The 26,888-nt window shown below is 40.7% G+C and overlaps 1 protein-coding gene across 2 annotated transcripts in view; it reads left to right on the top strand.

Moving 5' to 3' along the window:
- The first annotated feature begins 1,238 nt into the window (after window positions 1-1,238).
- Window positions 1,239-26,888, top strand: part of LOC139416218 (ethanolamine-phosphate phospho-lyase) — a 40,067-nt gene continuing 14,417 nt past the window's right edge. The window contains exons 1-9 of one of the 2 annotated variants that reach the window (XM_071164627.1): window positions 1,239-1,426; window positions 2,382-2,500; window positions 3,568-3,727; window positions 7,995-8,069; window positions 8,537-8,630; window positions 11,665-11,781; window positions 22,003-22,085; window positions 22,408-22,633; window positions 23,446-23,600. In XM_071164627.1, coding sequence (XP_071020728.1) covers window positions 1,368-1,426; window positions 2,382-2,500; window positions 3,568-3,727; window positions 7,995-8,069; window positions 8,537-8,630; window positions 11,665-11,781; window positions 22,003-22,085; window positions 22,408-22,633; window positions 23,446-23,600 — 1,088 coding nt within the window. In that variant the 5' untranslated portion in view covers window positions 1,239-1,367. The remainder of the gene's footprint in view (window positions 1,427-2,381; window positions 2,501-3,567; window positions 3,728-7,994; window positions 8,070-8,536; window positions 8,631-11,664; window positions 11,782-22,002; window positions 22,086-22,407; window positions 22,634-23,445; window positions 23,601-26,888) is intronic. The other variant, XM_071164628.1, reaches the window with a different exon arrangement.

Genomic DNA, 26,888 nt, shown 5'->3' with positions numbered 1-26,888 from the left:
AGTGCTTTCAAGACAACTGGGAAGTTGGAAAAAAACAAGGTCGAATCATGATGATGTCAGTGATCTTCAGATCGGCGCACATCGGTTACACTAGCTTGCTAGCTAAGATTTTGAAAGTATGATGTTGACACGATCAGTCCAATCAAAGCTACGGTAGATATAATGTTATTTGATGTTGTTTTATCTGTGGCCAATGACCTTGAACCTTCTTGGATGGGCCCTTCTAATGTAACTCTATGGCAGCATCCAAGGGTCTTGAATTTTCGAACTCTACCCGTAGATTTTGTGGCGACGTGGTGTCCCCATGAGTGACAGAACACTGAACCAATTATGGCGCAACTAGAGAACATTACCAACCCCTACTCTGTGTAAACACCTGCATTATGGTGCTGCCTTACTCAAGAAAGCAAAATAGAGACCAAGTTTTTATGCAGCTTTATTTTTTTATATATATATTTTTTTTAATTGCAAACTGATATGTGTCACGTATTAATGACAAAATAACATACAAAACAGCTAAACAGGTGGGGCTCTGCCCGGAATGACGGGTTGCCACTGCACATAATACAACACAGAAAAATATTTGATAAACAATGTTAATCTTACCAACGATGGCCATCAGTGTTCTTATGTCGATGGCCTTCTTGGCAACAGGTCAAAAGAGGTAAGTAGAATGGGTAAGTATATGAATATGAACATACTGTACATTTGCATTCAAACACACATACTATTAGCTAGAGTATGTGTGAAAACAGAGGCTACATAGCTACATTTCAATAGGACTAGCAAACAGCAACCAACAATCCTGTTTGTCTTCTTCTGAGGTAAGGAAAAGCCGATGTCGTCTGGCTGTAGTGTTGTGACTACTTATTTATGATCAATATCAAGTATTAAAAACTCTACCTGATTACTATTGAAAGCCTGTGTAGTAAAGCTGTAATGTTTTGACTACTTATTTACTACCGATATCAAGTAGTAAAAATCTCTACCTGTTTATTAAAACTTTTGTTTTCCTAATTAACACTACCAAACTCTACTTGTGTATCTTGAGTAGTGCATCAACTACACATTCAATACACAATCCCTACATGTCTTTTCATATTCACTACTGCACGAACAGGTTTCGTGTAGTAATTCAGTACTTTATCATGAGTTATTATGCGTCACCAGCTGTGACTTGCGGTCAGTGTCCTTGCGTTGCCGTTTTCACAGCAGAAATGAAAATGTGTCTAGAGGGCAGTATTGTGCTGCAAATCCGTGTGCGTGCGTGTGCCTGCGCGGGTCCGTTGCAACGCAATTTCTGGACTGACAAAACGGAGATAAATGAGGGACAACTGATCATTTTCTCTGAATGAAAGAACGCCAGGATGACAGCAGAAATGTTTCCTAAGGAGAAGACCATCGATCTTCGGAAAAAGCACATTGGGTAAGACATCGTTTTTTTAATAGCCTGTATGCTACTGTGTTTAATAGTCAAATGTCTTCCAAATTCTGCACTGTTTGCTGAGACTATAAGAAAGTATTTTAAATGTAATTACAATAAAGCTATATCACAGGGGCTTTCTATTTCGGGAACATTGAAATAATGTAATTTTTATCGAATGTGTATGCTATAAGCAATGCCTGGCAGAGAACGTGAGTTCTTTCTCAATTCGAGAGTTAACGTTACCAACATGCCACACAATAACTTGAAATAAGTGTCATCTCTTGTCTCAAACAAGAAGTGAAAGGACGTGGTCTAACTGAAATAGGATACTTTTTAAAGTTTCCTTCTTTTCAACACAACAATTATATTTTGCGTAAAAGGTATAGGTTATCGTGACTTTATGTGTGCTATTAGCAACGATAATGATGCTCTTTTATTATATAAGCTGACAGGGAAGCCTAAGGATAGTGGTTGGCTATGCATTATTTTGAGACCAACCTTATTCATTTTACTGAATTGCATTTCGAATAAAGAAGGTTATTTTTTTTAAGACAACAAGTCAATTTTAGTATCTTTGCCTCCTATATGTAAGTACACTTATTTCTAGTTATGCCTAGATGCCTTGCCCTTTATGGCACAGGAGGTAGTGAGTGCACATTTCCCTGCAACCAAGAACCAGGATGACCACCATGACCACCAATTGCTACAGTATCAATGTATTAAGACTCCGTTCTCTTTCAGTCCATCATCCATCAGGTAGAACAGTTCAAATAAGCAAAGAGAAACGACAGTCCATCATTACTTGAAGACATGGTTCAGTCAATACAAAAATGAAAATGTCAAGAACTATGAAAGTTTCTTTAAGTGCAGTTGCAAAAACCATCAAGTGCTATAATATGGACCATGACCACCAATTGCTACAGTATCAATGTATTAAGACTCCGTTCTCTTTCAGTCCATCATGTAAGGTGTTCTTCAGCCATGACCCCATCAAGATTGTGCGGGCCAAAGGCCAGTACATGTATGACGAGAATGGTGTGCGATACTTGGACTGCATCAACAACGTTGCACACGGTGAGCGCAGGCACAAACACATTATTCACTTACATAGACAGTGACATCACACACTCACTGCAATGATTTTAGTGTAGAACATGATATGGTCACAGGATCTGATGGAGAAACTGACAGGTGTATTGCATACTAAGTTTGCTAGCTTTTGACTGACTAAACCCAATAGAAATTAATGTACAGTACCAGTCAAAAGTTTGGACACACCTACTCATTCCAGGATTTGTCTTTATTTTTTACTATTTTCTACATTGTAGAATAATAGTGAAGACATCAAAACTATTAAATAACACATGGAATCATGTAGTAACCAAAAAAAAGTGTTAAAGAAATCAAAATAGGTAGAACAGTTCAAATAAGCAAAGAGAAACGACAGTCCATCATTACTTGAAGACATGGTTCAGTCAATACAAAAATGAAAATGTCAAGAACTATGAAAGTTTCTTTAAGTGCAGTTGCAAAAACCATCAAGTGCTATAATATGGACTTGCTCTTTTACCAAATAGGGCTATCTTCTATATACCAACCCTACCTTGTCACAACACAACTGATTGGCTCAAACGCATTAAGGAAAGACATTCCACAAATTAACTTTTAATAAGGCACACCTGTTAATTGAAATGCCTTCCAGGTGACCTCATGAAGCTGGTTGAGAGAATGCCAAGTGTGGAAAGCTGTCATCAAGGCAAAGGGTGGCTACTTTGAAGAATCTCAAATATAAAATATATTTTGATTTCTTTAATACTTGTTTACTACATTATACTATATGTGTTATTTAATAGTTTTGATGTCTTCACTACTATTCTACAATGTAGAAAATAGTAAAAAATAAAGAAAAGCCCTTGATTGAGTAGGTATGTCCAAACTTTTGACTGGTACTGTATTTCCATGCAAGAGCAACACAATTACATTTTGTAAAGTATTACCCCTTTCCCTCATCACTACCTAATATCAGGAAGCCAACACTTCTGCAGCCCAGCAGAATGATACCAAAAAAATTGAGCGATTTCAATTATATGATTGCCATTAACTTGAAGACCAATTCTATGGTTGTGTGCTTGACTCCCCAGTGGGTCACAGTCACCCAATGGTGGTGAAAGCTGGGGCTGAACAGATGGAACTACTGAATACTAACTCACGCTTCCTGCATGATAACCTTGTCCAGTACGCCCAGAGGCTGCAGGCTACTCTACCTGAAAAGCTCTCTGTTTGCTACTTTGTCAACTCAGGGTATGTACATGGTCATTTCAGTCAATGTTTTTAAACAGTGCCTTCAGAAATTGCTCCCGAGTGGCGCAGCGGTCTAAGGCACTGCATCTTAGTGCTTGAGGTGTCACTACAGACACCCTGGTTTGAATCCAGGCTGTATCACAACCGGCCGTGATTGAGAGCCCCATAGGGTGGCACACAATTGGGCCAGTGTTGGCAGTCATTGTAAATAAGAATTTGTTCTTAACTGACTTGCCTAGTTAAATACATTTTTTAAAAGACTATTAACAACCCTTGCCTTTTTCCAATTGTTGTGTAACAGCCTGAATTTAAAATATATTAAATTGCATTTTTTTTGTCACACACAATAATACCCCATAATGTCAAAGTGAAGCTATGTTTTTCCAAATGTTTCCAAATTAATTAAAAATTAAAAGTCAATAGGTATTTAAGCCCTTCATTATGGCAAGCCTAAATAAGTTCAGGGGTAAACATTTGCTTAACAAGTCACATAATAAGTTGCATGAACTCACTCTGTGTGCAATACTATTGTTTAACGGGGTTTTTGGATGACTACCTCACCTCTGTACCCCACACATACAATTATCTGTATGGTCCCTCAGTCGAGCAATTAATTTCAAACACAGATTAAACCACAAAGACCAGAGAGATTTTCCAATGCCTCGCAAAGAAGCCTCCTGCTTGTAATAAGTCACTAAAGTTAAACAGCAAAAAATGTGGCAAAGAAATTAACTTTATTTCCTGAATACAAAGTGTTATGTTCAGAGCAAATCCAACACAACACATCACTGAGTACTACTCTTCATATTTTCAAGCATAGTGTTTGCTGCATCATGTTATGGCTATGCTTGTTAAGGTTTGGGGGGGGGGCTGGGGGGGGTTAGGATAAAAAAGAAAAGGAATGGAGCTAAGCACAGGCAAAATCCTAGAGGAAAACCTGGTTCAGTCTGCTTTACACCAGTCACTGGGAGATGAATTCACCTTTCAGCAGGACAATAACCAAAACACAAGGCCAAATCTACACTGGAGTTGCTTACCAAGAAGACAGTGAATGTTCCGGAGTGGCCGAGTTACAGGTTTTACTTAAATCTACAACCTGAAAATGGTTGTAAATGATTAACAACCAATTTGACAGAGCTTGAAGAATTTTGAAAATAATAATGGCAACAATTTCTAAAAACATGTTTTCACTTTGTCATTATGTGGTATTGTCTGTAGATGGTTTAGGGAAAGGAAATCTATTTAATACATTTGAAATTCAAGCTGTGGAATAAGTCAAGGTATATGAATACTTTCTGAAGGCACTGTATATCTCTGCAGGTGATCTTTCTATCTGGTCAAAATCACTGATACAGATCCCCCTCCACCCTCTGGTGGTATGGATAACGTGTTATTATGTCTCCAGAGAAACCTATATTCAAATAAAGGTCCTATCTATCAAATTACTAAAACGGAATTAGGTGGACTTTTAAAAAATTCTATATTGTGCTCCTGAGTGGCACAGTGGTTCAAGGCACTGCATCTCAGTGCAAGAGGTGTCACTACAGACACTGGTTCAATTCCAGGCTATATCACAATCATCTGTGATTGGGAGTCACATAGGGTAGCGCAGAATTGGCCCAGCATCGTCCCGGCTGGGGTAGACCGCCATTGTAAGCAAGTATTTGTTCTTAACTGACTTGCCTAGTTACATTAAATAAAAATATTGGTACAGAAACACTAAACAATTATTTAGATTAATGAAGAACAAGTTGATTGACAAAGTCATGAAACATTTGAACAATTTAATAAACCACTATTCAGCCATGATATCAAAATGCCTCTGGGGTCAAAATGATAGTATGAGGGTGGTTTGTGAACACAAACATTGTATCTACTTCTCGTGAACAATTACCATTTTTTGCATCAAGAGCTCAGCTCAATAACAGATAAGCACTGAGCCAAAGATGGTAGAATTTGCAAACACTCACTGGCATTTTGAAATATGGCTTCTCCATTACAAAAATCAAGGTTACTCTGTCCAAAGTTACAGTAACATGTGTGTGTAAACAGGCAGATAGAGACAGACATACAGACAGACTGAAAGACAGAGTTCAGCAGGACTGAACATCACAGAGAGAGGGAAAAGGATAGAGAAGCCAACCAGTGCAGATCTTCTATGAGGTCTGGAACAGTGTCAAGTCCCAGCTATGGGCTTTGGAATGCACACACGTGCAATTTTTAGGACACCTCTCAGAACTGGTCTAGACACCGCGTCCTTACACGTGACTGGACAACCTGTTATTCTGCAAAAATAAGACCTTTGACCTGTATTCATAACAAAGTACAGAGTAAAAGATAAAAAATACCCTTAATGCAATCAAAACTTTGAAACTGATACTTTGATGTTTTCTGATTTTAGTTTAAACAACACTCTTTTTGCTCCAAGGCAAAACCATGTTTGAATAATGCCGCGTTCATGTGCTAGTCTGAACTAGGAAACTCATACATGTCTGGTTTGCTAACTGTTTGTAGTTATACAATGTTCAACCAGTTAGCAAGTCGGAAATGTCAGTTTCTCCAGTTTTGACTAGCACGTGAATGAATCATTGGTATCCAGTTGAGTTTCTTTTACTTCTACACAGTAAATATTGCTTTATTGATTGAATGAATCTAAGCACATATCCCTAGTGAATTATTATTTTTTTTTTGCTTGCTAAACTTTCACAAACTGGCTTTGACTTGGCAAAAATAGTTGAAAGTGTATAAATTGGCCCTATTCATCTCAAGAAGTACTAGATGGAGAACCAGTGCCAGAACTCTGCTACCTCATATCCACATGTAATTGCTACATAGTGATATCAATTACAGACAGCATATTTTGTAAGTTGTTTTTAAGATTAGACATTGTGGTGGACAAGGCTGCTATTTGTGTATAAATATTATGTTAAACCCAGCAACATGGTCAGAAGACCACTATGCATGTGAGTGTTAATAGTACCCAGCTGTACAAAAAAGCTTTTGCTCTAATGATACAATGTTTCTATCTGTCATTTGTTGTAACAAAACCACAATGTAAACATAAACTAGGATTTATATTACATCTATATTGTTTATATGCATCTAAAGCTGTTATGTTTTAATGTCCCATTTGATTTTCCTGTGTTTTATGTACAGTAATTTTCCATACTATGAGGTTGGAATAATACTGTGAAATTTAGAAAATTATGATAATACCCTTTTAGTGTAAGAGCTGTTTGAATCAGCCTGTTTTGGTGGGATGGAGTTTTGGCCTGCCTGGTGACATCACCAGTTGGTAAATTAGTTAAAAAACCAATAAGAAAGAGTGTTCTAAATATCTCAGCCAAGATCAGCTCGTTTTCAGTTTTCCCCTCCCCACACAGACCACTCCCAGCTAAATTCTTGCTTGAGAAATTGCTCTTTGCTAAGAAGCTGTTTTTGGACATTTTTATTGAAAACAGGCATATTTTTTTGATATTGAGATAAAAGTTTGATATTACGATTTAAAAAACTGCTTCATTGGACCTTTAAGACAATTTCCTGCAATTCTACAATTTATCTATGTAGCTGAGAGAAAATGTAAAAAAAAAACATTTGGTCATTTAGCAGACACTCTTATCCAGAGCAATTTACAGGAGCAATTAGTGCCTTGCTTGAGGGCACAGACCAAATTTTCACAGAGTGGGCTCAGTGATTCAAACCAGCAACCTTTCCATTACTGACCCAATACTCTTATCCACTGAACCACCCATGTTGCAATTTTAAAGCACATTTCCTGCAATTCTATGCATTTTGCCATGGATAATGCTGTGTTCTTATGCTCAAGCATAATAACGAAATCAAAACTGCTAAATTCATTGTTTTGGGAATTTTGAATTCTAGCTTTTATTTTGGTGATTGTTAGTTCTCAAAGATGATATTATAAAACATATATAGGTCTATTATATTTTCTACATACTGTTTATCTAGTTTTAGTTTACACTGAAAGCGCATTTCCATCCCAAAAATGTATAAAAAATCATATTTAAAAAAAAAAAACTTTGTTTGTAAAAAATGCTTAGGTGGCCCGCCCAAATATTGCAATGGCAGAAAAATCCCTGTAATGCGAAGATGGTATGGTTATCCAACAATAGATGGCCCTTCTATCCCTTTATGCAGGGATGTTAAATATAAACTCGTGTTACTCTTAACTGTGATATCCAGGGCCAAGTCTGTGTATTCTGTGGTGACTGTGTAACTGAAGTGAACTTTACCCTTTGAACTTCAGCTCTGAAGCCAACGACCTGGCACTCAGACTGGCCTGGGAGTACACAGGCCACAAAGACGTCATAACGTTGGACAAGTAAGTCAACACTGTGGGTGTAGGCATTTGTGTTTGCGACAAGTGAAAAGTTTGCACCTGTTATATTATAGGAAGAATAAAACATAAAAGAACAGAAGGTCAAATTAAAACCATGATCTGATCTTAATGTAAAGAAGAAGTGTAAATACAGAGTTTAAAACGTTGTCTCTCTAGTAATAACATCTGCATACTTTGCACAGTTGCAAATTCTTTGTAAGTTGTTCTCTCTAGAGCAGTAAAAACACTAACTAACCCAGATTCGTCTTAGACAATATGCCATCTGGTCCAAATGTTAATTATTCTGCTAACGTGATTTTTTTGTGTGCCCTAAATGTGCATATGTGTTAGAGAGTTCTATGATCAATGTTCACTTATAACACGTCATTAACCGAATTTACTCTAGATTTCATTGAGAATCTGGTATTTCATCTGTCACCATCAGTGTTTCCATGTTCCTCTATTTGCAGTGCCTATCACGGCCACGTGTCATCGCTCATTAACATCAGCCCTTATAAATTTCACCAGCTGGCCAATGCAGAGCAGAGCAAATCTGTTCACGTGGTAAGTATCCCGGTCCGTCTGCCACCGCAGAATGAAAACATCATGACTCAACATGCTCCATTGGATTTGACAGGGTAGTGTGTGAAACAGGCATAGTAAAGTAGGAAGCAATCCCACAGGTCATGTTCCTGTTCTTATTCTGATAAGATACATACTGTTTTAAGGCGCCGTTTCTCTTTGATGCAGCAATAAAGTGGCAGAGTATGTTCCTAAGATCAGTCACCTTGATATTATAGATGAAGTCTGATGTGGCTGGTTGTAGGATATCCTACGATAATGTTACATGCTATGTGAACTACGTCAGCCTGTCTCACCACCTTATATGGATTATTAATGTGGGTTGATATGAGAAATTGTCTCGCTAAACTGAGAACCGGAAAATCTAGCATCACTTATTTTCAACCGCAAGATAGAATATGTACATACTGTATCTCAAGTTTGTACTAATGTAATTACTTACCAACTCAAATTTGTAGCTTGCTTGTTTAACAGTAACATGCCTGGTCTCAGTTCTTTTTGAGCCATCACGTGTCACTCCTTGTCACTCATTTGTCAGGAGTTGACATCATAGCACAAACAGATCTGGAACCATGCTAATGTTTGAATAGCCTACCCAGGAGTGAAAGTAAGCCGGTCCGGTACGGTTTACCGGCAAAATAAGTAGTGGGTGTACATCACACCGGTAAAACATGAGCATATCACAAGAATTGAAACAAAGATGGCAAGAAATCTGTAGGCTATTACACCATCATTTATCATTACCACCTATAAGTCACATGAACATTTTTAGAATGTACTTGAAAATGGGTGGTATGCGCTCCAAAATGAAGTGTGGTTCAACGTGAACAATCCAATTTTGCCAAGACAGAGAGGACTGGCCGGAACCGAGACGCACATAGACAGCAGTGGACGCATCAATCAATTCAGGCTACAAGTGTGCCTAATGGCAATCGCCAAATGTCATTTCACTTTTTGGTGTTTTAATAGACGTCTCTTTCCATTCAGCAAATGGCAGGTGCACAGTGAACTGTTTTAGATAGTGTAATTATTTTAGAGTGGTGAATGTTCGCAGGTAGCCTACTTTTTTTTAAGTGATTTATTTGACAATCAGATGAAAACATCATGCCTGGTTGTGTTCATGTCACATTAAAATGTATACGTTTTTACAGTTAAATGACATGTCTTTAAAAAAAAATCTGTACATGCACACATACAGTTCGGAAGTTTACATACACTTAGGTTACAAACACTTGTTTTTCAACCACTCCACAAATTTCTTGTTAACAAACTATAGTTTTGGCAAGTCGGCTAGGACATTTAGTTTGTGCATGACACAAGTCATTTTTCCCACAATTGTTTACAGACAGATTATTTCACTTATAATTCACTGTATCACAATTCCAGTGTGTCAGAAGTTTACATACACTACGTTGACTGTGTCTTTAAACAGCTTGGAAAATTCCAGAAAAGGATGTCATGGCTTTAGAAGCTTCTGATAGGCTAATTGAAATGATTTGAGTCAATTGGAGGTGTACCTGTGGATGTATTTCAAGACCTAGCTTCAGACTCAGTGCCTCTTTGCTTGACATCATGGGAAAATCTAAAATAAATCAGCCAAGACCTCAGAAAAAAATGTGTATACCTCCACAAGTTTGGTTCATCCTTGGGAGCAATTTCCAAACGCCTGAAGGTACCATGATCATCTGTACAAACAAAAGTACGCAAGTAAACACCATGGGACCACGCAGTCATCATACCGCTCAGGAAGGAGATGCGTTCTGTCTCCTAGAAATGAACATACTTTGGTGGGAACAGTGCAAATCAATCCAAGAACAACAGCAAAGGACCTTGCTGGAAAAGGAAACTGGTAGAAACGTATCTATATCTACAGTAAAACGAGACCTATATCGACATAACCTGAAAGGCCACTCAGCAAGGAAGAAGCCACTGCTCCAAAACCATCATAAAAAAAGAAAGCCAGACTACGGTTTGCAACTGCACATGGGGACGAAGATCCTACTTTTTGGAGAAATGTCCTCTGGTCTGATGAAACACAAATAGAACTGTTTGGCTATAATGACCATCGTTATGTTGGGAGGAAAAAAGGGAATGCTTGCAAGCTGAAGAACACCATCCCAACCGTGAAGCACGGGGGTGGCAGCATTATGTTGTGGGGGTGCTTTGCTGCAGGAGGGACTGGTGCACTTCACAAAATAGATGGCATCATGACGCAGGAAAATTATGTGGATATATTGCAGCAACATCTCAAGACATCAGTCAGAAAGTTAAAGCTTGGTCACAAATGGGTCTTCCAAATGGACAATGACCCTAAGCACACTTCCAAAGTTGTGGCAAAATGGCTTAAGGACAACCAAGTCAAGGTATTGGAGTGACCATCACAAAGCACTGACCTCAATCCTATAGAAGATTTGTGAGCAGAACTGAAAAAGCATTTGCGAGCAAGGAGGCCAAGAAACCTGACTCAGTTACACCAGCTCTGTCAGGAGGAATGGGCCAACATTCACCCAACTTATTGTGGGAAGCTTGTGGAAGGCTTCCCGAAACATTTGACCCAAGTTAAACAATTTAAAGGCAATGCTACCAAATACTGATTGAGTGTAAGTAACCTTCTGACCCACTGGGAATGTGATGAATGAAATAAATAATTCTTTCTACTATTATTCTGACATTTCACGTTCTTAAAATAGAGTGGTGATCCTAACTGCCCTAAAACAGGGAATTTTTACTGGGATTAAATGTCAGGAATTGTGAAAAACTGAGTTTAAATGTATTTGGCTAAACTTCCGACTTCAACTGTAGGAGTTCCAGTACCGGGAAGAAATTAAATCTACTCTCACTCCTGCGCCTACCTCAAAATTCTCATAGTGTTTGATGATGCACACTATGCTGCTGTATGCTAGATCCAAGCATCCCTAAATTCATTGCTCTTTAGACTGATTGCTTAGTTGGTTTTTCACATGCTGTGCTTTTATAAAATATGTTCCAACTGTGTTATTTTCCCCCATTCCCCTAGGCTCTGAGCCCTGACCTCTACAGAGGCAACTATAGACAAGACCATCCAGACCCCGCCACAGCATATGCCGATGACGTCAACAATCTTATACAGAAAGCCCATGAGAAAGGACACAAGGTACAAAATAAAAATGGTGTCATATTCTGGGTTACCTAACCTAGAGTATCTGATGCCTACAAATAGGGCTGGGCGATGTCGCCTAAAAATCATTTCACAATTTGGTCAAATTTATGGGCGATTCACAATATGAATTTGAAACAATGTAACATTTTCTCTAAATAAGCTTTGATGCAAAACATTAAAGGTCAGTACACTGCATGTCAAATTATACCTAGGCTAAATATATCCTTTCCACAACAATAAGACCCACTGATAATTTAGTTATTTTATCAAAATAGTTTAACCTGCTTTTTTGCAATAATCACTGATCTAACTTTCAAGTCTGTCTATGAAAATACAATTTCTGTTACAAATCTAACCAGAACCATGCACAATGCACTTCTTGTAGCAGGCATTATAGAAAATGAACACAGATATCATAAACAATCTCTCAAGTACAAGCCCACGTGCTAGTGAGTAGCCAGCTAATCTTTATATTTAACGTCAACTTGTATCTATTTGCTTGCTAACAAGGTATAACAGTTGAACTGTTATGAATACACCCTCCTGTCCTCTCCAACTGTTTGAACAACATAGCCCATTCACTTTGTTAAGATATTTGTTAAGATAAGTTGCCTACCTGGTTATGATGCTTATTTTTCAGAATGAGAACAAGTTTCCAATTCCTGATATAGATGCATCTTTAAATGCTATTGCGCATTCATAAAACACAGACTAAACAGCTAGCACATGACAGTCTGTGGATAAAATGCTACTAGCAGTGATTATACATTTTCCACAATCATGTTCATTGATACTCTCGTTATAGTGTACCACAGTATGAGTCATAATACCCATAAAACCTAGCGGTCAAACAGGGAAATGGTTATAATCGTTTTTCCACCATTCATTTTTCCCATAAGGGATTTTAGAAACATTTAAAATAAGGGCTGTGTTTCGTGTAGACTTACCCTGGCGTGACATTTTGATAACTGTGTAAATCTCTCTAGGACAAGGTAAAATATCAATATATTTGCCTGTATTTACCCCCCCCCCCCCCCCAAATGAATTAGCTTCTAATGTAGTTATCATAAATAACAATAAATGCCATGACGATCTGGACCAGACTGCAGAATCTAGGCAAAAGCAAAAAATCTCTGGATGAACTATCTGATGTTCCCTAAATGTAGCAATTAATACATTGGCTACACTACTTTAAATAGACAATTCTGTGAACTGTCATGTGCAAGTTTTAAATTGACACAATACTTATTAGCAAAGGTGTCAGCTAGAGATGACGTGCAGGAGCTTGCAGGGATTTGTAGTTTTGCATGATGTCTACTATGATGTTAATTAGCATTTTCAAATCTGTAAATAGAGCCAAATACCAGTATACAATGCTTTCGGAAAGTATTCAGACCCCTTGACTTTTTCCACATTTTGTAACCTTACAGCCTTATTATAAAATGGGTTAAATAAATACAAATGCTCAGCAATCTACACACAATACCACATAATGACAAAGCAAAAACAGGTTTCTAGAAATGTTTGCACATTTATAAAAAAACAGAAATACCTTATTTTCATAAGTATTCAGACCCTTTGCTATGAGACTCGAAATTGAGCTCATGTGCATCCTGTTTCCATTGATCATCCTTAGAGATGTTTCTACAACTTGATTGGAGTCCACCTGTAGTAAATTGAATGATTTCACATTTACATACAGTACCAGTCAAAATTTTGGACACACCTACTGAGTCCAGAGTTTCTTTATTTTTACAATGTTCTACATTGTAGAATAATAGTGAAGACATCAAAACTATGAAATAACACATATGGAATCATGTAGTAACCAAGAAAGAGTTTTATTTTATGTTTGAGATTCTTCAAGTAGCCACCCTTTGTCTTGATAAATGAATCACGCTTCACCATCTGGTAGTCAGAGAGACGAATCTGGGTTTGGCGGATGCCAGGAGAACGCTACCTGCCCCAATGCATAGTGGCAACTGTAAAGTTTGGTGGAGGATAGATAATGGTTTGGGGCTTTTTTTCATGGTTCGGGCTTGGCCCCTTAGTTCCAGTGAAAGGAAGTCTTAACGCTACGGCATACATGACATTCTAGATGATTCTGTGCTTCCTACTTTGTGGCAACAGTTTGGGGAAGGCCCTTTCCTGTTTCAGCATGACAATGCCCCCGTGCACAAAGCGAGGTCCATGCAGAAATGGTTTGTCGAGATCTGTGTAATAACTTGACTGGCCTGCACAGATCCCTGACCTCAACCCCATCAAACAACTTTGGGATGAATTGAAATGCCGAGCCCCAGGCTTAATCACCCAACACCAGCAATAATTCAACATTTAGAAGAAAGCATTCCCAGAAGAGAGGAGGCTGTTATAGCAGCAAAGGGGGGCCAACTCCATATTAATGCCCATGATTTTGGAATGAAATTCTCGACGAGCAGGTGTCCACATATTTTTGGTCATGTAGTGTATATTGATAAAAGTCACCTAGACCACGAGAGATTTACATGTTTGTCAAAACTTCACGCCAGGGTAAGCCTATACGAAATACAGCCCTTATTTGAAGTGTTTCTAAAATTTATGGTGGAAAAACGATTAGAACAATTTCCCTGTTTGACCGCTAGGTTTTATGGGTATTATGACACCTCCACTTTGGGGCTCTATAGTAGGATCTGCTTTGTTTTACATTTTGGGAGTTGAGACATAAAAAGGGTATCGTTATAAAGGTCAAGTTCTCGTCTATTACAGTAAAATAATGTCTTGTTTCTGTGTCCATATGACCGATTCTGTTGGACCAAACCTCAAATGCAAATATGAAGTTTAAACTGCTTGTTGTCAGAGAGGAAGATCTTTTGTCTTTGTTGTTGTGAGTGGCAGGGGGAGGGGCTTGGTGTTAGTGTGGGAAGGTGCACAGTCCAGACAGCACCGAAGGAGCGAAGGAGACGAGACCAAAAAGACAGAATGCTCATAAAAACAACAAAAAATACAAACTTTGATTCTTGCGATACAGGAATTTGGAACATTGTGCTAAAACACATTCAAATGAATCTAATTAATTATGTATATTTCCCAACCCTACCTGCAAATCTACTGAAAATATCTCATAATTATAAACAGTAATTGCTGAACTTAAAGGCGCAATATGAAGATATCACTCCGCCATTGTCTGGTTGCTAAAATTCTAAAATGTTCGCCTAATTTCAGTTTATGTTGCAAAACAAGCAATGTTACTATTTATTTTTGTACCTTTATTTTAACAACATTTGAGACCAAGGCCTCTTTTACAAGGGATACCTGCATATGCACAATTTACAATGAATAGTGTAAAGAATCATTGTACCATCTCTAAACCGCTGTGAAATATATTTTCAAAAGCCAATAATATCATATTTTCAGCTGTTTGAAGCTGGTGTACAAAACCAAAAGTAAAAATACACAAAAACGAAGCATAGAATGGATCTCTCTTATCAGACTTGCTTTCAATGAGAATGACTGATCTTTAACTCACATTTCTTTGTGAATGTGTTGGGTCATTCACAAAGCTACATTTCACCCCTTTAATATTTGTGACTCACCACATGGATTTGGTCTTATGTAGCATAATGTGAAATTGTGTTTTTTATGTTTGATAAAAGTAGAGACTAAGAGCTACAAAATTGTATATCATACACTGCATTTGAGGAACAATGGGAAAGTAATTATGCTTTGAAAGTTGATCAACTTGTAAACTCACTTTTGAGAAAATCACCTTTGAATCTTTTGGTATCTAGTGAAAAGCACTTCTTTGTCTACACCCATTCAGCATCGTTCACACCCTCTTAAGCTTTAGCCCCACCCATCTTGTTTCCCTTTTGAAGCGCACACTTGACACACTGACCAATGATTTGTTTACATCTGGATAACATGAAAACAGCCTAACCAGCACTGCTGGAAACAATTTCATTACTCTTTTTTTTACGTTTACTGACACCGGCCATATTCAACAGGTGTTGTACACACGTCACATAACGTTAGCTAACAAGCCAGCCAGCTAACGTTAGCTAGTTAAACAACAATGAACAAAGTTCCAACAATGCCTAACATTAGGCTCTAACTAGAAAAGCAAACAGCTCTGGGAAACGAATAATAACCTCCGTGAGGGAGCCAGGCAGCTAACGTTAGCTAGCTAACTAACAGTACCGTTTAGCTTAAGACATATAGCTAGCTAGGTAAACAATGAACCAAGCTAGGTAAACAACGTTTAAGATCACAGATGTCACCTAACGTTAGCTATCGAGCGAGCCAGCTAACGAACACAGCTAAAAAAAAGCAGTGTTCAACAGGATTACCAACACGGATTGGCGAGCTCAAGTAGACAGAAGCCTTGAATATGGCAGACCAATTCGAAGTCCTCTCTCGGTATGTCCAGCCCACTCATTATCTCAGTCAATCATGGCTAGTGGGAAGGTTGCAACTTTTTCTGTGGTTTAACCAATAAGGCTTGCAATTTAGCAATTGTATTCGTATTTACAGATGGCATACAAGTTTGTAATTCATTAAGGCACATGGAAGTTCACATGTTCCAGAAGGCATTTCTGCCAAAAAACGCATTTTGACGGGTCTCCTGTGAAATTGTGACTTGTGACATACACCAAGTTTCCTGAATTGGGTCACATTTGTGACACACTACCTGGATTCGGACCTATGTAGCAAAATTTGAAATTGTGTTTTTTGCATTGGATAAAAGTAGAGACTCCGAGCTAGAAAATGGTATATCATACACTGCAGTTGAGGAACAATGAGAAAGTAATTATTCTTTGAAAGTTGCTAAACTTGTTACCCCACTTTCGAATGTTTTGGTACACCTACTGGAGAGCTCTTCTTTGTCTACACTCATTCAGCTTTGTTCACACCCTCTCTTTAAGGATTCACAGTGTAGTAAACAACCAAAGATTTCAAGACTAAAAGTTGTGAAAGTAGTAGCAAAAATATGTATTACAAATAAACTTTATCTTGTCCTTGGCCTATATCGTAATCTGACTTTGGTGCAGGTCATGTTGTTCATCCCATTACCGTCTCTGGTAAACACACACTATATCAAATAAAATCTTAAGTTTATTTGTCACATGCAAAGGATACAGAAGGTGTAAACGGTACAGTGAAATGGTTACTTGCATAGTGGAGTCTTTTGCTTAGACATGTAGCTAGCTAGCTCGCTAAACAATGAACCATAACCTCGAATAGCAAGCCAGCCAACTAACTTTAGCTTGCTAGTTAACAGTACGCTTTAACTTGCAATTAAAACGACTTTCTGACTAAATTAGAAAGGTATAATATCTGAAAATGTAGCTAGATTCTTACCTGTAAACATGGATGAACGCTCCTACCTCTGTCATGGATACCATGATTGCCCTTAGTTTGAAGATGCAATCTGGAGACAGGTATTTTATACAACTGCCTTCTTTCTGTGTTCTCTTTGTGAACTCTCCGCATTTGGCAATTATCTCTCTGCTTCCACTGGGCATTCCACTGATTCCAAAACTCGGTCAACTTCTTCCGTGACAACAACACCGTTTCTTCCCCACCATTGTCATCAGACGACTCTACCATGTCAAATCAAATCCAATCAAAGTTTATTTGTCACTTGCTCTGAATACACTTTACAGTGAAATGCTTACTTACAGGCTCCAACCAATAGTGCAAAAAAGGTATTAGGTGAACAATAAAGCAACAGTAAAAAGACAGGCTATATACAGTAGCGAGGCTATAGAAGTAGCGAGGCTACATACAGACACCGGTTAGTCAGGCTGATTGAGGTAGTATGTACATGTAGATATGGTTAAAGTGACTATGCATATACAGTGCCTTGCGAAAGTATTCGGCCCCCTTGAACTTTGTGACCTTTTGCCACATTTCAGGCTTCAAACATAAAGATATAAAACTGTATTTTTTTGTGAAAAATCAACAACAAGTGGGACACAATCATGAAATGGAACGACATTTATTGGATATTTCAAACTTTTTTAACAAATCAAAAACTGAAAAATTGGGCGTGCAAAATTATTCAGCCCCTTTACTTTCAGTGCAGCAAACTCTCTCCAGAAGTTCAGTGAGGATCTCTGAATGATCCAATGTTGACCTAAATGACTAATGATGATAAATACAATCCACCTGTGTGTAATCAAGTCTCCGTATGAATGCACCTGCACTGTGATAGTCTCAGAGGTCCGTTAAAAGCACAGAGAGCATCATGAAGAACAAGGAACACACCAGGCAGGTCCGAGATACTGTTGTGAAGAAGTTTAAAGCCGGATTTGGATACAAAAAGATTTCCCAAGCTTTAAACATCCCAAGGAGCACTGTGCAAGCGATAATATTGAAATGGAAGGAGTATCAGACCACTGCAAATCTACCAAGACCTGGCCGTCCCTCTAAACTTTCAGCTCATACAAGGAGAAGACTGATCAGAGATGCAGCCAAGAGGCCCATGATCACTCTGGATGAACTGCAGAGATCTACAGCTGAGGTGGGAGACTCTGTCCATAGGACAACAATCAGTCGTATATTGCACAAATCTGGCCTTTATGGAAGAGTGGCAAGAAGAAAGCCATTTCTTAAAGATATCCATAAAAAGTGTTGTTTAAAGTTTGCCACAAGCCACCTGGGAGACACACCAAACATGTGGAAGAAGGTGCTCTGGTCAGATGAAACCAAAATTGAACTTTTTGGCAACAATGCAAAACGTTATGTTTGGCGTAAAAGCAACACCCTGAACACACCATCCCCACTGTCAAACATGGTGGTGGCAGCATCATGGTTTGGGCCTGCTTTTCTTCAGCAGGGACAGGGAAGATGGTTAAAATTGATGGGAAGATGGATGGAGCCAAATACAGGACCATTCTGGAAGAAAACCTGATGGAGTCTGCAAAAGACCTGAGACTGGGACGGAGATTTGTCTTCCAACAAGACAATGATCCAAAACATAAAGCAAAATCTACAATGGAATGGTTCAAAAATAAACATATCCAGGTGTTAGAATAGCCAAGTCAAAGTCCAGACCTTAATCCAATCGAGAATCTGTGGAAAGAACTGAAAACTGCTGTTCACAAATGCTCTCCATCCAACCTCACTGAGCTCGAGCTGTTTTGCAAGGAGGAATGGGAAAAAATGTCAGTCTCTCGATGTGCAAAACTGATAGAGACATACCCCAAGCGACTTACAGCTGTAATCACAGCAAAAGGTGGCGCTACAAAGTATTAACTTAAGGGGGCTGAATAATTTTGCACGCCCAATTTTTCAGTTTTTGATTTGTTAAAAAAGTTTGAAATATCCAATAAATGTCGTTCCACATCATGATTGTGTCCCACTTGTTGTTGATTCTTCACAAAAAAATACAGTTTTATATCTTTATGTTTGAAGCCTGAAATGTGGCAAAAGGTCGCAAAGTTCAAGGGGGCCGAATACTTTCGCAAGGCACTGTATGATGAACAGAGAGTAGCAGTAGTGTAAAAGAGGGGTTGGCGGGTGGTGGGTGGGACACAATGCAGATAGCCCAGTTAGCTAATGTGCGGGAGCACTGGTTGGTTGGCCCAATTGAGGTAGTATGTACATGAATGTATAGTTAAAGTGACTATGCATATATGATAAACAGAGAGTAGCAGCAGCGTAAAAAGAGGGGTTGGGGTGGAGCACACAATGCAAATAGCCATTTGATTACCTGTTCAGGAGTCTTATGGCTTGGGGGTAAAAACTGTTTAGAAGCCTTTTGTCCTAGACTTGGCACTCCGGTACCGCTTGCCATGCGGTAGTAGAGAGAACAGTCTATGACTGGGGAGGCTGACCATTCTAGTTTGTTGATGATGTGGACACCAAGGAACTTGAAGCTCCCAACCTGCTCCACTACAGCCACGTCGATGAGAATGGGGGCGTGCTCGGTCCTCCTTTTCCTGTAGTCCATAATAATCTCCTTAGTCTTGGTTACGTTGAGGGATAGGTTGTCTCTGACTTCCTCCCTATAGGCTGTCTCGTCGTTGTCCGTGATCAGGCATACCACTGTTGTGTTGTCTGCAAACTTAATGATGGTGTTGGAGTCATGTGGCCATACAGTCGTGGGTGAACAGGGAGTACAGGAGGGGCCTAAGCACGCACCCCTGGGGAGCTCCAGTGTTGAGGATCAGCGTGGCAAATGTTTTGCTACCTACCCTCACCACCTGGGAGCAGCCCGTCAGGAAGTCCAGGATCCAGTTGCAGAGGGAGGTGTTTAGTCCCAGGATCCTTAGCTTAGTGATGAGCTTTGAGGGTACTATGGTGTTGAACGCTGAGCTGTAATCAATGAATAGCATTCTCACATAAGTGTTCCTTTTGTCCAGGTGGGAAAGGGCAGTGTGGAGTGCAGTAGAGATTGCATCATCTGTGGATCTGTTTGGGCGGTATGCAAATTGGAGTGGGTCTAGGGTTTCTGGGATAATGGTGTTGATGTGAGCCATGACCAGCCTTTCAAAGCACTTCATGGCTACAGACGTGAGTGCTACAGGTCTGTAGTCATTTAGGCTGGTTACCTTTGTGTTCTTGGGCACAAGGACTATGGTGGTCTGCTTGAAACATGTTGGTATTACAGACTCAATCAGGGACATGTTGAAAATGTCAGTGAAGACATCTGCCAGTTGCTCAGCACATGCCCGGAGCACACGTCCTGGTAATCCGTCTGGCCCCGCAGCCTTGTGTGTTAAATGTCTGGTTCAATGAAAATGTTTTTACCTAAATCAGGGATTTACTCATTGTCCTGTTCATTTTCAGAGAGAGTCAGCATGGCACAATCATCCTCCAGAAAGTAATCCATCACAATGTTTTCCCACTGAGCTTTATTGATAGTGCTATTAACTTCAAGGCAGCAATGTTGAGAGCAGTAGCAAAACTTTTTCAGTTTTTCATGATATCTTTCAAAAAAATCAGCTATAGACAGAATTATCCACACATACTGAGCAGCTCATGTTATAGACAGAAGCACGTTACATAGCAGACCAATCCGAACATCTCTCAGCATGTCCAGCCCATCCATTATCTCAGCCAATCATGGCTAGCGGGAAGGTTCCTGTATTTTTCCATGGCTAAACCAACTAGGCTCTTTATTTAACAATTGTATTCATATTTATAGATGGCATACAAGTTTGTTATTAAGGCACATAAAAGTTCACATGTTCCATAAGGCATTTCTGCCCAAAAAAATATTTATATGCCTCTCCTGTGAAGTAGTGATGTGAGACATACACAGAGTTTCTTGAAACGGGTCACATTTATCTACAGTAGATGGCAGTCTGTCTAGGCTTTAGGTACCTGTACAGGATGTCTGCAAGATGTGGTCTTCAAATCTGGATTGTACTTCTAAGTTATTCTAATGTTTTGTAGTCCAGTGTTGATTTTCTTTACATGAAATAGCCTAACTATTTACCCATCACACAATGTAGAACATTTGAGGTGCTCAGTTCTGGTGAGCTCCTGCCGAAATCAAGCACTGCCCTTACACAAAGGAAGTTGCCTGTTTTTGCCCGTTTTCCCCCCCCAACACAGGCAATAACAATTGTATCTTCCACCCCTCCTTCTTTTTTCCCCCCCGTCATTCCTATCTCTTCTCTTGCTGTTTCTCCCACTCTCAGGTCAGGGACGAGAATGGGCTGCATAGAGGAACTCCACAGATCTGCCTGTCCCCTGGTTACACTGATTTACAGGGGCTCTTGTGGGGCTTCCCAGGGCCAATGACACTAGCTGGCTTAACCCTCTGTTCCAGGAAAAACCTGGGAGATCCACAGCCAAATCCAATGGAAGGTCCCATCTTTACTTTCTGACATCAGTCATTCCCAGTTCAGTAGCAAGATGGAAGTGATGGCCGCCCTAGAAGGCAAAGAGATGGAAATGGATGGATTACAATGCAGTTCTCCCAGAAGACAAGCCAGCCTAACGGACCTTTTTCTGTATGATGCAGTCTCATCTTATGCCTTTAACCATATATTTTTCATCTTGTTGCTATTGTGCTTTAAGGCGTAGTGGGATTGTTTTCTTCCTGGCTGGGAGTGGCTAAATGTTAGCCAAAAAGTGAGACTCCACTGTTATGAAAAAGGGGAGAGAGGAATTCACAGGTTCATAGACCTGGGACACTACCTGGGACAAGTCTTTCCCCTATCTGTGGGTGTTGACATAAGGGGAGACATGGTGTTGGGTCTGATGTGCTCTTCTCTTGTGCAGGTTGCTGCTTTTATTGCAGAGTCGCTGCAGAGTTGTGGTGGGCAAGTCATTCCCCCTGCAGGCTACTTCCAGAAAGTGGCACAGTATGTACCAAGATACTGCATTTACTCACTATAAGACCCCATTTACACCTGCTATTTTTGGATTGCGATTAGCCCATCGCCACACTGAAATTGAGTGTTATAAGATGCATTGTGATCTGATTGGCAATCTTATAACTTTTTGGTGGTAATTGGCTAACATTTACATTATTGTTATTTATGAAAGAGCACAAGAGGCAACTTTTAATTTGATTTATTTTTGTGTTGCAAGTAAATACATTTGTTGTTTTGTAGCTGACAAATTGCAGCAGTGTGTGTGTGCACGAGTACTTCCATACCAGTGCACTGTTCCTCTCCCTCACAGACATGTTCACCAGGCTGGTGGCCTATTCATCGCTGACGAGGTGCAGGTGGGATTTGGCCGTGTTGGCACCCACTTCTGGGCCTTCCAGCTACAGGGAGAAGACTTTGTGCCTGACATTGTCACCATGGGCAAACCCATCGGCAACGGGCACCCCATGTCATGTGTGGTCACCACAAGAGAGGTAGCAGAGGCCTTCAAGAACTCTGGCATGGAGTACTTCAACACGGTAAGAGGATTAGCAACCAAGTGGTTACATAAACCGTCAAACGTTAACTTAACTGTTCCTAATGTTTGTACACTGTATTTACAATTAGTTAGCTTCACACTTGCTACCTACCAAACACTCCTTCCTTCATGCTTGGAGGCAAGAAGGAAGGAGTGTTTTGTAGCCAGCAAAAGAGTGAAGCTAACTAATTGTAAATACACTGAGTGTACAAAACATTAGGAACACATTCCTAATATTGAGTTGCTCCCCCCCTTGGCCCTCAGAACAGCCTCAATTCATCGGGCATGGACACTACAAGGTGTCGAAAGCATTCCACAAGGATGTTGGCCCATGTTGACTCCAATGCTTCCCACAGTTGTGTCAAGTTGGCTGGTTGTCCTTTGGGTGGTGGACCATTCTTGATACACACAGGAAACTGTTGGGCGTGAAAAACCCAGCAGTGTTGCAGTTCTTGACACTACGATACCCTGTTCAAAGGCACCTAAATATTTTGTCTTTCCCATTCACCCTCTGAATGACACACATACACAATCCATGTCGCAATTATTTCAAGGCTTAAAAATCCTTATTTGACCTGTCTCCTCCCCTTCAACAACACTGATTGAATTGGATTTAACAAGCCAATAAGGTATCATAGCTGTCACCTTGATTCACCTGGTCAGTCTATGTCATGGAAAGAGCAGGTGTCCTTAATGTTTTATATACTCAGTATAAATGTAAATAGGTGAAATTTAGCAAATTGGCCAATTCCCAGCAGATTTGTCTTCCAGTTGTACATGACCTGACTGTTTTCTGCAACTTGGATTTCCCAGTTTGGCGGTAACCCTGTGTCCTGTGCCATTGGCCTTGCTGTGCTGGATGTGATTGAGAAAGAGGATCTCCAAGGCAACGCGTTGCGAGTGGGGGGCTACTTGATGCGACTGCTGGAGCAGCAGAAAGAGAAGCATCCACTAGTGGGGGATATCAGGTACACACACACACACGCACACACTGCACCGTCCATAACTGCAGGGCTTTCCAGAGGGTGTTGCGGTCAGCACAACGCATCACCGCACTGCCAGCCCTGGACATCTTCGGCACCCACTGTCACAGGAAAGCCAAGAAGATCATCAAGAACATCAGCCACCTGAGCCACGGCCTGACCCCTCTATCGTCCAGAAGATCAGTACAGGTGCATCAAAGCTGGGACCATCAGACTGAAAAACAGCTTCTATCGCAAGGCCATCAGACTATTAAATAGCCATCACTAGCCGGCTTCCACCCAGTACCCTGCCCTGAACTTAGTCACTGTCACTAGTTGGCTACCATCCGGTTACTCATCCCTGGACCTTAGAGGCTGCTGCCCTATGTATTTCAAATCAGGTGTAGACCTTAAAGTGAAATGCTTACCTAAAAAATATGAATAAGAATAAGAAATTGAAAGTAACAATTAGTTAAAGAGCAGCAGTAAAACAACAATAGCGAGACTATACAAAGAGGGTACCGGTACAGAGTTAATGTACGGGGGGACCGGTTAGTCGAGGTAATATGTACATGTAGGTAGAGTTATTAAAGTGACTATGCATAGATAATAACAGAGAGTAGCATCAGTGTAAAAGGTGTGTGGGGGGTGGCAATGAAAATAGTCTGGGTAGCCATTCAATTAGATGTTCAGGAGTCTTATGCCTTGGGGGTAGAAGCTGATTAGAAGCCTTGTGCACCTAGACTTGGTGCTCCGGTACCGCTTGCAGTGCGGTAGCAGAGAGAACAGTCTATGACTAGGGTAGCTGGAGTCTTTGATCATTTTTAGGGCCTTCCTCTGACACCGCCTGGTATAGAGGTCCTGGATGGCGGGATGCTACCCTCTGTAGTGCCTGGCGGTCGGAGGCTGAACAGTTGCCATACCAGGCAGTGATGCAACCAATCAGGATGCTTTCCATGGTGCAGCTGTAGAACCTTTGGAGGATCTGAGGACCCATGCCAAATATTTTCAGTATCCTGAGGGGGAATAGGTTTTGTCGTGCCCTCTTCACGACTGTCTTGGTGTGCTTGGACCATGTTAGTTTGTTGGTGATGTGGACACCAAGGAACTTGAAGCTGTCAACCTGCTCCACTACAGCCCCGTCGATGAGAATGGGGGCATGCTTGGTCCTCCTTTTCCTGTAGTCCACAATCATCTCCTTTGTCTTGCTCACATTGAGGGAGAAGTTGCTGTCCTGGCACCACACGGCCAGGTCTCTGACCTCCTCCCTATAGGCTGTCTCCACTGTGTCATTGGCAAACTTAATGATGGTGTTTTAGTTGTGCCTGGCTGTGCAGTCATGAGTGAACAGGGTGTACAGGGGGGGACTAAGCACGCACCACTGAGGGGCCCCTGTGTTGAGGATCAGCGTGGCGGATGTGTTGTTACCTACCCTTACAACCTGGGTGCGGCTCGTCAGGAAGTCCAGGATCCAGTTTCAGAGGGAGGTGTTTAGTCCCAGGGTCCTTAACTTAGTCCCAATGGTCAGCCTGGTACGGCAACTGCACCGCCCTAAACCGCAAGGCTCTCCAGAGGGTAGTGCGGTCTGTACAACGCATCACCGGGTGGCAAACTACATGCCCCCCAGGACTCCTACAGCACCCGATGTCACAGGAAGTCCAAAAAGATCATCAAGGACAACAACCACCCGAGCAACTGCCTGTTCACCTCGCTATCATCTAGAAGGTGAGGTCAACACAGGTGCATCAAAGCTGGGACCGAGAGACTGAAAAACAGCTTCTATCTCAAGGCCATCAGACCGTTAAACAGCCATCACTAACATAGAGAGGTTGCTGCCAACATACAGACTAAAATCACTGGCCACTTTAATAAATGGATTTAATAATGGTATCACTAGTCACTTTAAATAAGGCAACTTTAATAATGTTTACATATCCTACATTACTCATCTCATATGTACAGTGGGGCAAAAAAGTATTTAGTCAGCCACCAATTGTGCAAGTTCTCCTACTTAAAAAGATGAGAGAGGCCTGTGACAGACAAAATTAGAAAAAAAATATAGAAAATCACATTGTAGGATTTTTTATGAATTTATTTGCAAATTATGGTGGAAAATAAGTATTTGGTCAATAACAAAAGTTTATCTCAATACTTTGTTATATACCCTTTGTTGGCAATGACAGAGGTCAAACGTTTTCTGTAAGTCTTCACAGGGTTTTCACACACTGTTGCTGGTATTTTGGCCCATTCCTCCATGCAGATCTCCTCTAGAGCAGTGATGTTTTGGGGCTGTTGCTGGGCAACATGGACTTTCAACTCCCCCCAAAGATTTTCTATGGGGTTGAGATCTAGGCCACTCCAGGACCTTGAAATGCTTCTTACGAAGCCACTCCTTCGTTGCACGGGCGGTGTGTTTGGGATCATTGTCATGCTGAAAGACCCAGCCACGTTTCATCTTCAATGCCCTTGCTGATGGAAGCAGCTTTTCACTCAAAATCTCACGATACATGGCCCCATTCATTCTTTCCTTTACACGGATCAGTCGTCCTGGTCCCTTTGCAGAAAAACAGCCCCAAAGCATGATGTTTCCACCCCCATGCTTCACAGTAGGTATGGTGTTCTTTGGATGCAACTCAGCATTGTTTTTTGGGGGGGAATTTTACCCCCTTTTCTCCCCAATTTCATGGTATCCAATTGTTTTTAGTAGCTACTATCTTGTCTCATCGCTACAACTCCCGTACGGGCTCGGGAGATACGAAGGTTGAAAGTCATGCGTCCTCCGATACACAACCCAACCAAGCCGCACTGCTTCTTAACACAGCGCACATCCAACCCGGAAGTCAGCCGCACCAATGTGTTTGAGGAAACACTGTGCACCTGGCAACCTTGGTTAGCGCGCACTGCGCCCGGCCCGCCACAGGAGTCGCTGGTGCGCGATGAGACAAGGACATCCCTACCGGCCAAGCCCTCCCTAACCCGGACGACGCTAGGCCAATTGTGTGTTGCCCCACGGACCTCCCGGTCGCGGCCGGTTACGACAGAGCCTGGCCGCAAACCCAGTCTCTGATGGCACAGCTGACCACTGCGCCACCCGGGAGGCCCTAACTTAGCATTCTTTGTCCTCCAAACACGACGAGTTGAGTTTTTACCAAAAAGTTATATTGTGGTTTCATCTGACCATATGACATTCTCCTAATCTTCTTCTGGATCATCCAAATGCTCTCTAGCAAACTTCAGACGGGCCTTAACATGTACTGGCTTAAGCAGGGGGACACATCTGGCACTGCAGAATTT

Source organism: Oncorhynchus clarkii, chromosome 9 (genome assembly GCF_045791955.1).
Source record: "Oncorhynchus clarkii lewisi isolate Uvic-CL-2024 chromosome 9, UVic_Ocla_1.0, whole genome shotgun sequence".
In the NCBI taxonomy this organism is placed as follows: domain Eukaryota; kingdom Metazoa; phylum Chordata; class Actinopteri; order Salmoniformes; family Salmonidae; genus Oncorhynchus; species Oncorhynchus clarkii.
The sequence above is the reverse complement of the archived record's forward strand: the minus strand, read 5'-3'. Positions and strand labels throughout refer to the sequence as shown.